The following is a 12,191-nucleotide window of genomic DNA, read 5'->3' on the forward strand; positions in this document are numbered from 1 at the left end:
TGTGAAGCCTGTGTTCTTCACCCTTCTCAGTGCCTTAGACCATGTTCTTAAGTGCACGGACTCTGTCTTATCTCTGTAAGCCCAGTATCAGATAATTACTCATGATGATGTCCCTGTATCATGAGATAAAAGTTAAATTGCTGCTTCTGAGATAGGAAATAATATAGGATAGTGATTATTGCTCTAACAAAATATCTACTTGGAAAAATAATTTCAGTGTTTATTGGATTAGTTAAGAGACTTAACATACCGTTTATATTATGGTGTTGTATTTCTGAAAATTAAAGCTATGCTAGTTTTTGAGCAGGTGTTTTCAGAGATAGAATTCATTTGGAATGCTTTTATGCTGAAGTAATGTTTAGTGATTGGCCTCTTGAGAGAAGAAAAGTAAGTAAAAATCTATAGTTTTTTTTCATGAATGGTAAAATCAGGTGGTGATTAAGATGAGCAGGCTCGTAAAAGGGATTATCTCTGAATCACGTCTGTGTTGCAATGTTTTAATATAGAATCACTGGGAATTATGGCCTTTTGTCTTTTTTTCTGTGTATTCCCTGAAATCTTAATCTTTCCAGTTGTATTTATATTCCAACAAGTAATTACTGAGGCAGATAGGATTATGACTTGTAGCAGACAATAAACAGCCTGAGCAGATGGCCTTTTACAGGACATGTCTTGTTTCAGCATGAGCATCCTGAAAATATTTCTAAGGCAGTAGGAACATTTTGATCTTCTAAGAAGATTGCTCTTTGTTTCTTTTGAAGTGTTTGTACTTGTTAAGCCTTAATAAAATATTTCAGTGAATGTAATCAACTACAGCAATTTCATCATAGAGAATTTTATTGAATACCTCTTTTAAAAAGCTCAAATATGATATATAAGCATCCTTTTTAAACTTTGTGTGAAATACACATATTAAAAGGTATGTAGCACATAAATTACGTGGCAACATAAATACAAATAAGTAATAGAAAAGAGAATATTTCCAGCACTTTAGATTTCCTCCCATCTCCATCTGTCCTTTATCATTAAGATGCTCTCCCTGCTTGATTGAGGTAATGACCATCCTGGCTTTTGTAGTAATCACTTGCTTAATATTGCTTTATATTTCACTTTAATCATTTATTATGCATTATTTTGGTCTAGCTTGTTTTGTTCAACATTATTTTTAGTGTTCATTTATGTTTATTGTTACATAGAATGGTATTGATTAGCATATCCCAATTTATCTTTTCTATTCTTGATGGGAATTTTTGTGTTTTCCAATTTAGGTCTGTTTAGAACAATTTTGTTATGAACCTTTTTGTCCATGTGCCTGGTACACATCTGTGGGGTATATATTGACAAAATAGTTCAGACTTTAGGGAATACGTTTTTTCAGATTTTCTTGGTATTGCCAGACTGTTTTCCAAAGTGGTAATACCAATTTATACTTCTACCAGTAGTATATAACAGTTTGGGTTGGTATTGCCTACCTTTAAGAATTTTTTCCAGTTGGTTGTATAGCAGTGTCTCATTGAAATTTAAATTTGCATTTCTGTGATTGTCAATGTGACTGAGCACTTTTTCCTGTGATTATTGGCATTTGGATTTCCTTTTCTGTGAAGTATGTGTTTATGTCTTTTGTTCAGGTTTCCATTGACTTGGGCCTTTTCTTATTTATTTGTAGACAGTCTATTTTGTGTGTGTGTGTGTGTGTGTGTGTGTGTGTGTGTTTGAAATGTTTGTAAGCTTTATGTAATGAAAAAATTCTTCTAGCTTTTTTACTCTCTTCAAGTATCTTTTGATGTACTGAAATTCTCAGTTTTCATGTATCATCGTTTATGGTTACCACTATATGTGAATTGGGTAAAAATCCTTATGGAGGTGTTTTCCTATATTCTTGTGTAAAATTTTATAGTTTTTTTTTTAAATATTTAGATTTGTAATCTACTTGGCATTGTTTTTGTATATGGTATGAGGTAGTGGTCCAGCTTTTTAAAACTTAGTAGCAGTAGTAATAGTAGTATTAATCTGTTTAAAAATGACCTAGTTGTTCCAAAGACCATATTTTCCCCTCTGCTTTGTACTGTGTCATCTTTGTCAGGACTCAAGCATCCATATATGAAGCCAGTATAACCTTTATACCAGAACTCTACTAAGGCAGGACAAAAACTTACTGGTCAAACATATATGGAGAACATCCTATTCAAACTGTTAGGAAACTTAATTGAGCAGTGTCTGTTTAGTTGCTCAGTTGTGTCTGACTCTTTCAACCCCTTGGACTGGAGCCCACCAGGCTCCTCTGTCCATGGAATTCTCCAGGCAAGAATATTGGAGTGGATTGCCATGCCCTTCTCCAGGGGATCTTCTCTACCCGGGTCTCCTACATTGCAAGCAGATTCTGTACCTTCTGAGCTATTGGGAAAGCCCATTGAGCGATATATTGGAAGATAAAGTTTATCCCAGGAATACAAGTTTGGTTAAATTTGAGAAAATTAACCAGAAAAATTTATTGATGTATCTCAGGAAAGAAAGTTTGATAAAATTCCATATCCTTTCAGTCTATATATTAAACTCTTAGCAAACTAGAATTAGAATGTGTTATAACACAATACAGTGTATCTCCAAAAACAAAAACTACAGCCCACAACTTGATGAATCTTTGGAGTTTAAGTTCAGAAACAGGACAGGGACACTTGCCATCATCTCTGCTATTCAATACTGTAAAGGAGATCCTGGACAATGGAACAAGGCAATAAAAGAAAGATACAAGAATTGGAAATGGAGGATCAAGACTTTTCATGTTCCCTAGTAATATGTTTATGAATATAGATATCAGAAATAAACTATAAATAAGTTATTACAGCAGTAAAAGTATTAAGGTGCTTAATATTTTATTATGTATTTTTAAATGTGATACATAATTTTTAAATTTGACATGATTTACAGTGCAGTATTAGTTCCTGGTGTACAGCAGAGTGATCAGCTATACATATATGTATTCTTTTCCACTATGGTTTATTATAAGCTATTGAATATAGTTCTCTGTGCTATTCAGTAGGACCTTGTTTGTATCTATTTTATATATAGCAGTTTGTATCTGCTAATCCCAAACTCCTAATTTATTCCTGCCCTCTCCTCATGCCACCTTTCCCCTTTGGTAACCATAAGTCGAATTCTATTTATGTGAATCTGTTTCTGTTTTGTGTATACATTCATTTCTGTTACTTTATAGATTCCACATATGAATGTCATACAGTATCTTTCTCTGACTTATTTCACTAAGCATGATTTGCTCTAGGTCCATCCATGTTTCATATTTTAATGGCTGGGTAATATTTCATTGTGTATATCTTTGTGTGTGTGAGATCTTAAAAAAAATGATTTATTTGGCTGCCCCTGGACTCAGTTGCAGCACATGGGATCTTTTGTTATAGTGCAGAGACTCTCTGGTTGTGGCATGAGGGCTCAATAGTTGCCGCACTTAGACCGCAGAGTGCTCGACCTTCAGCAGTTGTGGCACACGGGCTCCACAGTGTGAGGGCCCAGTCGTCGCAGCACATAGACTTAGTTGCTCTGCGGCTTGTGAGATCTTAGTTCCCCGACCAGGGATCAAGCCTGCATTACAAGGCAGATTCTTAATCACTGGACCATAAGGAAAGTCCCTGCCTTATCTTATTAATCCAGTGATCTGTTGATGGGCACTTGGGTAGCTTCCATGTCCTGGCTTTTGTATATAGTGCTGCTGTGAACATGATGGTGAATGTATCTTTTTGAATTAATGTTTCTGTTTTTTTTGGATTTTTACCTAAGAGTGGAGTTACTAGATCAGATGGTAGTTCTATTTTTAATTTTTTAAGGAACCTCCATAATGTTTTCCATAGTGTCTGCACCAATTCACATTCCCACCGGCAGCATAGGAGGGTTCCCATTTCTCCACATCCTCTTCAGCATTTGTTAATTGGAGACTTTTTAATGGCGGTCATTCGGATCAGAGAGGTAGTATAATATTATAGTTTTGATTTACATTTCTCTAATAATTAATTAGTAGTGATAATGAGCATCTTCTCAAGTGCCTGTTGACCATCTGTATCTCTTTGGAGAAATGCCTATTTAGGTCTTCTGCCTATTTTTTGATTTTTTTTTTTTTTTGGTCATTGTATGAGCTGTTTGTTCAGTTCAGTTGCTCAGTCGTGTCCGACACTTTGCGACCCCATGAATCACAGCACACCAGGCCTCTCTGTCCATCACCAACTCCCGGAGTTCACGCGTCCTTCGAGTCAGTGATCTCATCCAGCCATCTCATCCTCTGTCATTCCCTTCTCCTCCTGCCCCCAATCCCTCCCATCATCAGAGTCCTTTCCAATGAGTCAACTCTTTGCATGAGGTGGCCAAAGTACTGGAGTTTCAGCTTTAGCTTCATTCCTTCCAAAGAAATCCCAGGGCTGATCTCCTTCAGAATGGACTGGTTGGATCTCCTTGCAGTCCAAGGGACTCTCAAGAGTCTGCTCCAACACAACAGTTCATAAGTATCAATTCTTCGGCGCTCAGCCTTCTTCACAGTCCAACTCTCACATCCATACATGACGACTGGAAAAACCATAGCCTTGACTAGACGGACCTTAGTCGGCAAAGTAATGTCTCTGCTTTTGAATATACTATCTAGGTTGGTCATAGCTTTTCTTCCAAGGAGTAAGCGTCTTTTAATTTCATGGGTGCAATCACCCTCTGCAGTGATTTTGGAGCCCCAAAAAATAAAGTCTGACACTGTTTTCACTGTTTCCCCATCTATTTCCCATGAAGTGATGGGACCGGATGCCATGATCTTTGTTTTCTGAATGTTGAGCTTTAAGCCAACTTTTTCACTCTCCTCTTTTACTTTCATCAAGAGGCTTTTTAGTTCCTCTTCACTTTCTGCCATAAAGGTGGTGTCATCTGCATATCTGAGGTTATTGATATTTCTCCTGGCAGTCTTGATTCCAGCTTGTGTTTCTGCCATAAGGGTGGTGTCATCTGCATATCTGAGGTTATTGATATTTCTCCCGGCAATCTTGATTCCAGCTTGTGTTTCTTCCAGTCCAGCGTTTCTCATGATGTACTCTGCATATAAGTTAAAGAAGCAGGGTGACAATATACAGCCTTGATGTACTCCTTTTCCTGTTTGGAACCAGTCTGTTGTTCCATGTCCAGTTCTAACTTTTGCTTCCTGACCTGCATACAGATTTCTAAAGAGGCAGGTTAGGTGGTCTGGTATTCCCATCTCTCAGATTTTCCACAGTTTATTGTGACCCACAGAGTCAAAGGCTTTGGCATAGTCAATAAAGCAGAAATAGATGTTTTTCTGGAATTCTTGCTTTTTCCATGACCCAGCAGATGTTGGCAATTTGATCTCTGGTTTCTCTGCCTTTTCTAAAACCAGCTTGAACGTCAGGAAGTTCATGGTACACGTATTGCTGAAGCCTAGCTTGGAGAATTTTAAGCATTATTTTACTAGGGTGTGAGATGAGTGCAATTGTGCGGTAGTTTGAGCATTCTTTGGCATTGCCTTTCTTTGGGATTGGAATGAAAACGGACCTTTTCCAGTCCTGTGGCCACTGCTGAGTTTTCCAAATTTGCTGGTATATTGAGTACAGCACTTTCACAGCATCATCTTTCAGGATTTGAAATAGCTCTACTGGAATTCCATCACCTCTACTAGCTTTGTTCGTAGTGATGCTTTCCAAGGCCCACTAGACTTCACATTCCAAGATGTCTGGCACTAGATGAGTGATCACACCATCGTGATTCTCCCGGTCGTGAAGATCCTTTTTGTACAGTTCTTCTGTGTATTCTTGCCATCTCTTCTTAATATCTTCTGCTTCTGTTAGGTCCATACCATTTCTGTCCTTTATTGAGCCCATCTTTTCATGAAATGTTCCCTTGATATCTCTAATTTTCTTGAAGAGATCTCCTTTCCCATTCTGTTGTTTTCCTCTATTTCTTTGCATTGATTGCTGAAGAAGGCTTTCTTATCTCTTCTTGCTATTCTTTGGAACTCTGCATTCAGATGCTTATATCTTTCCTTTTCTCCTTTGCTTTTCGCCTCTCTTCTTTTCACAGCTATTTGTAAGGCCTCCCCAGACAGCCATTTTGCTTTTTTGCATTTGTGTATTCTGGAAATTAAGCCCTTGTCTGCTGCATTATTTGCAAATATTTTCTCCCTGTCTGTAGGTGATCTTTCTGTTTTATTTATGGTTTCCTTTGCTGTGCAAAAGGTTATAAGGTTGATGAGGTACCATTTGTTTATTTTTGCTTTTATTTCTGTTGCCTTGGAAGATTGACCTAAGAAAACATTGTTATGATGTATGTCAGAGATTGTTTTGCCTATGTTTCCTCCTAGGAATTTTATGGTGTCGTGTCTTTGAGTCTTTAAGCCATTTTGAGTTCATTTTTATATATGCTGTGATGGAGTGTTCTGACTTCATTGATTTATATATTGTTACCTTTCCCACCACCACTTGCTGAAGAGACTATCTTTTCTCTATTGTATATTCTTGCCTCTTATGTCAGAGATTCATTGACTGTAGGTATGTGGTTTATTTTGGGGCTCTTTTCAGTTCCATTGACCCATGTCTGTTTTTGTGCCAATACTATGTAGATTTGATGGCTGTAGCTTTATAGCATAGTTTGAACTTCAGGAACTCCAGCTTTGTTCTTTTTCCTCAGGATTTCTTTGGCAATTCTGAGCCTTTTGTGATTCCATATAAATTTTAGAATTATTTGTCTAGTTCTTTGAAAAATGTCATGGGTAATTTGATAGGGATCACATTAAATCTTTGGCTTGCTTTGGGTAGTATGACCATTTAACAATATTAGTTCTTCCAGTCCAAGAGCATGGGATATCCTTCCATTTTTTTAAATTGTCTTCAGTTTCCTTTATCAGTGTTTTATATTTCACAGTGTGTAAGTCTGTCACCTTGATCATGTTTATTCCTCAGGATTTTATTTTTTTGATGCAGTTTCAAGAGATTTTTTTTTTCCTATTTCAGGGTAAAGAAATGCAATTAGTTTTTGTATATTAATCTCCTGCTACCTTGCTGAATTTGTTTATCAGTTCTAGTAGTTTTTGTGTGAAGGCTTTAGAGTTAAGTATCATATCATCTGTATATCATGACAGTTTTACCTCTTCCCTTCCAATTTGGATACCTTTTATTTCTTGTTTCATCGCTGTGGCTAGGACTTCTAATACTATGCTAAACAGAAGCAATGAGAGTGGACATTCTTGTCTTCTTTCTGTAGTCAGTTGGAAGGCTTTCAACTTTTCCACCATTGAGTATATGTTGGCTGTAGATTTCTCATAAATGGCTTTTATTATTTGAAATATGTTCTCTCTGTCACCACATTGATATGAGTTTTTATTGTGAAGTTATGTTGAATCTTTTTCAGATGCTTTTTCTCCATCTATTGAGATGATCATGTGGTTTTGTCTTGTCTTTTGTTGATGTGGTGTATCACATTGACTGATTTGAGTGTGTTGACATATCCTTTTGACCCTTGGATGAATCCAGCTTGATCATGGCGTATGATCTTTTTTATGTGTTTTTGGATTTAGTTTACTAATACTTTGTTGAAAATTTTTGCATCTGTATTCATTAAAAATATTGGCTTCTTTGATGAATTCATCAAAGATAGAGACCAAAGTATGTATATATTAGGTATTCTGGCCTCTAATTATATATACATACATATATATATATTAGGTATTATCTTTGATTTTGATATCACTGTGTTGATGGCTTCATAGAATGACTTTGGGAGTGCTCCCTCCACTTTAGTCTTTGGAAGAGTTTGAGAAGGATCAATGTAAATTCTTTTTTGTATGTTTGGTAGAATTCCTCAGTGAAGCCATCTGTTCCTGGACTTTTGTTTGCAGGGAATTTTTTATTATTGCAGATTCTATTTCACTTCTAGTGGTTTGTCTCTTCAAATTATCTATTTCTTCTTGATTTAGTTTTGGTAGGCATGTATTTCTAGAAACTTGTCCATTTCTTCTAGGTTGTTCAGTTTGTTGGCATATAATTGTTCATAGTGCGAAAACATAGTATGTAAATATTGGTTGTATTTCTGTAAAAAACACAAAACAAGACAGTGAAAATTAAAGCATATCAAAGTGTATTGCTAATATTTCTAACAACTTTTTAGACAATGCTAGGATGGTAAGTCACGTTTAATGGAAAATTCATCCATGAAATGAATGTCCTCCAATAGGTGCTGTGCATGAACTGTTTTAACAGCTTCTTCCCCAGTGTACCCTCTGACATTGGTCAGTATTTCCTTGTCATGTGTTTCTCTGGTATCTTGCAACATTTTCTACAGTGATAATCTGCAAAGAAAAAGCCTGTGAAGATGCTCGTGATCACCAGGATTTGAACCATTCCCTACAAAACTTATTAATAACTCAGTAGAAATGTTTTCTGACTTCTTTTTTTTTTTTTTTTTTGAGGATATTTTAAATATTTATTTTTGCCTGCACTGGGTCATTGTTGCTGTACATGGACTTCCCCTGGTTGTGGCAAGCAGGGGCTACTCTTCCTTGTGGTGCATGGGGTTCTCATTGAAGTGACTTCTCTTGTTGCAGAGGACAAGCTCTAGGTGCACAGGTTTCCGTAGTTGCAGCATGCAAGCCCAGTAGTTGCAGCCTACAGTCTCTAGGTAGGTTGACTTCAGTAGTTATGACACATGGGTTTAGATGCTCTGCAGCATGTGGAATCTTCCCGAACCAGGGATCAAACCCATGTTGCTGTATTGGCAGATGGATTCTTAACCACTGGACCATCAGAAAGTGTATCTTAAGTAACAGTAAATGAATGCTGTCACCTTATAACTGAAAATAAAACAAGGAATGTCCACTCTTACCAATTCTATTCAGCGTTGTATCGGGGGATCTAACAAGTGCCATAAATAACTTTTAAAGGAAGGCAATAAATGGCAGTAAATACAATAGATTTGAAAGAACTAAGACTCGTTACTCCCAAGTGACATGATCAAGTACACGTAGAATCCTAAGAAATCTGTAAAATAGCCACTAAAACTGTGCTAAAGCTAAAACCTTTACAACAGTCAGAGGGATTCAGGGTCAAAATATGAAAATCAATTATGCTTCTGTTATTATCCATAAACAACTGGAAGTTGAAACTTAAAAAGTACATACCATTACAATGCAATCAAAATCATTAAACATTTAGGGGTAAATTTAGCAAAATATGTTTATGTTCAAAGCATAAACACTAAAAAATGCAGAACGATACCATGAGCTGATCCTAAAATTCATATGGAAACACAAATGGCCTAGAATATCCAAAAGAATTTTAAAAGAAGAATGAAATTAAAGGATATATACAGTCAGACTTTGTGACTTAAAAGTATAAGAATCAACAAAGTGTTGTATTAGTGCAAGGACGTGCATCTAAATCTTGGGGCAGAATTGAAAGTCCAGAGATAAGCTTACACATCTGTGCTTAGCTGGTTTTTGACAATGATTCTGAAGTAATTCCATGGGTTGGTGAAACTTTCTTCAATAGAGTTGCAGCTATCACTCATGGTAGTTTTTCTAACAAAAGTTTTTTCATTATATATTTATATATGGGAAAAAGGATCATGATGATATATTGGAAAAATTAACTCAAAATGGAAACAAAAAATTTAGAAGAAAGCATAGGTCAAAATACTTGATGTAGGCAAGGATTTCTTGGATATGAAAAGCAAAAGATAAATTGGTCTTTATCGAAATTAAAAACTTTAGTTTTTAAAACATATTATTACAGAAATAAAAGCCACAGGTTGGAAGAAAATATTCAGTATTTTCTTCCAGAGTTTTTATCCAGAAATGTAAAGAACTTTTAAAATTCAAAAATAAGAATACAACTGGTCCAGTTTTTTAAATGGTTAAAATGTTTGAGCAAAAGATAATAGGGGATTATGACTAGTAAGCATATGGAAAAAAGACTTGCATTAGGAAAGTTCAATTTTTAACCATAATGAGATCTTACCACACAGTTAATATTAAAAAGATACTATACTAAGTTTACAAGGATGTGAAACAACAGAAATGCTCACATGTTGTAAGAATGTAAAATCATATATGAACTTTGTGAAACAAACTGGCAATTTCTTAAAAAGTTCTATCACTTCCATTTAACTGAGTACTTCTGGTACATACATAAACATGTAGCAGCTTTATTCATTGTAGTCCAAAAGTGGAAATCCAGAAATCCATTGTCAGATGTGTGGATAGACAAAAAGTGTTTTATTTATACAGTTGGATACTACTCAACAGTAACTAGGGATTGAACTTCTCATATACAGAAAAATAGGCATGAATCTAAAAAGTACGCTTATTGAAAGAAGCCAGACACAAATGAGTACATTCAATATGATCTGTTTATATAAAACTACAAAATACAAATCATAATATGTAGTAAAAGAAAGAAATTAATAGTTACCTGTGGATAGTAGAGTTTTGTGGGAAAGGGCAGTGATGAATCTTTTTGAGAAAATTGTAATATTCTACATAAAATAATCTGTATGATGATAGTGGCCACTCAGGTCTCTCTCTTTTTTTTTTAAGTTCAAAAAAATTTACCCATAAAAATGCATTTAATTTTATGTATGTAATACTTCAGTGAAATTTACAGGAGGAGAATCCCTCCATTGTTTGCAGAAAAAAATCTTTTGTAATTCAGATATACAGCCTTTGAAGACTGTAAATTTATTTAACTAGATACAAACTTAGTAGCTTAATTTTAGCTTTTTGAAATTATCTGTGTTATTTATTTGAAATTGCAAAGGGAAGGGATGAAAAATATGTGCTAATCTTATGACCAGGGATATAAAAGTATCTAATGAATGCTGTTGGACAAAGTTAAATAATTTATGATGGGAGTAAAGTTTCAAGTTTATGTAACATGCAGTATATTGTTATGATAATACCTTGCTGTTATATAGTGCTAAAGGATGTGTACATAGCTTTCACAAATATCTCATCCTCATAATAGACTGTTAGTAGAAGTGTTAATAGTTTGGGAAGGTATCTATTTCTGTTTTATACATGATTTCAGGCTCAATGAGATGTTACATGATTTGTTGAAAATCACTTAGCTGACAAGTGCTAGAGGACCTGGAATTCAGAGTAAAGCTTCTGGCCCTAACTCTCTGCTATGGCAAACTACTTCCCTTTAAAATATACTTTTGTTGTCTGGTCTGTTTCCACCTGTCCTTTTAAAAAACTTTTATTTTTTACTTTATTGACATGTATTCTTAATAGCATTTGAGTTTCTTTTTATGCTGTACTTTTAAACACTGGTTCAGCTGTATTGTGTTGTTAACCACAAACATTCTTGGGGATTCATGAAGTGACCAAAGAGCGATTGTAATGCTGGGGAATAAGAAAACTTTGAACAAACATACTTTGAGTTCTATAAAGTAATAAGAACAGTTGCCGAGAATTTTTGTAGTTTGACTAGTTTTCAGAATTTGTTTTAATTTGTCCATTATGGCATTTTTCAGATTAAATAAACTTGAAGATACTATTACACTAATTAAAGGAAAAATTGAAGAAGTTCGTCTTCCTGTAGAAAAAGTGGATGTTATTATATCTGAATGGATGGTAAGTGTTTGCACACAAAACTACTTTCATTAATTTTTTTTGAAGGCAATGAATAAAGTAGCAAGTATTCCGTATTTTATTATATTTGATAAATGGCAGAATGGTAGCATTATTTTAAAAACAGCTACAGTGTTTTTATGGTAGTTTATTCTGCAGTGGCAATTATTTACTGGCAATTTGTAGTCTTTAAGAAGAGAATATATTATCTTTTTAAATTTTAAAGTCATAATACTACTTTCTAGATTTGTTGAGACCTAACTATGTTTGCTTAAAAGCCTACAAGGATTCTTTAAGGATTTACTAAGACTGTTCATGTCAAAATAATGTGGTGTTGCTACTGTTGTTGTCATATTGAATAGCCTATCTTTCTGATCTCTTTGGCCATGTGTCCTATACCACATAAAGTGAAAGTGAAGTCGCTCAGTTGTGACTCCTAGCGACCCCATGGACTGCAGCCTACCAGGCTCCTCCGTCCATGAGATTTTCCAGGCAAGAGTACTGGAGTGGGTTGCCATTGCCTTCTCTGTGAGTTATTGAAGTGAAGTCGCTCATTCGTGTCCGACTCTTT

The 12,191-nt window shown here is 35.2% G+C and overlaps 1 protein-coding gene across 2 annotated transcripts in view; it reads left to right on the plus strand.

Annotated features, from left to right (window-relative positions):
- The window catches only part of PRMT3 (protein arginine methyltransferase 3), a 133,169-nt gene that overhangs the window by 34,632 nt on the left and 86,346 nt on the right, over positions 1-12,191 (plus strand). For both annotated transcript variants that reach the window (XM_068978225.1, XM_068978226.1), the window contains one exon: positions 11,524-11,623. In XM_068978225.1, coding sequence (XP_068834326.1) covers positions 11,524-11,623 — 100 coding nt within the window. The remainder of the gene's footprint in view (positions 1-11,523; positions 11,624-12,191) is intronic.

Source organism: Capricornis sumatraensis, chromosome 8 (assembly GCF_032405125.1).
Source record: "Capricornis sumatraensis isolate serow.1 chromosome 8, serow.2, whole genome shotgun sequence".
Lineage (NCBI taxonomy): Eukaryota > Metazoa > Chordata > Mammalia > Artiodactyla > Bovidae > Capricornis > Capricornis sumatraensis.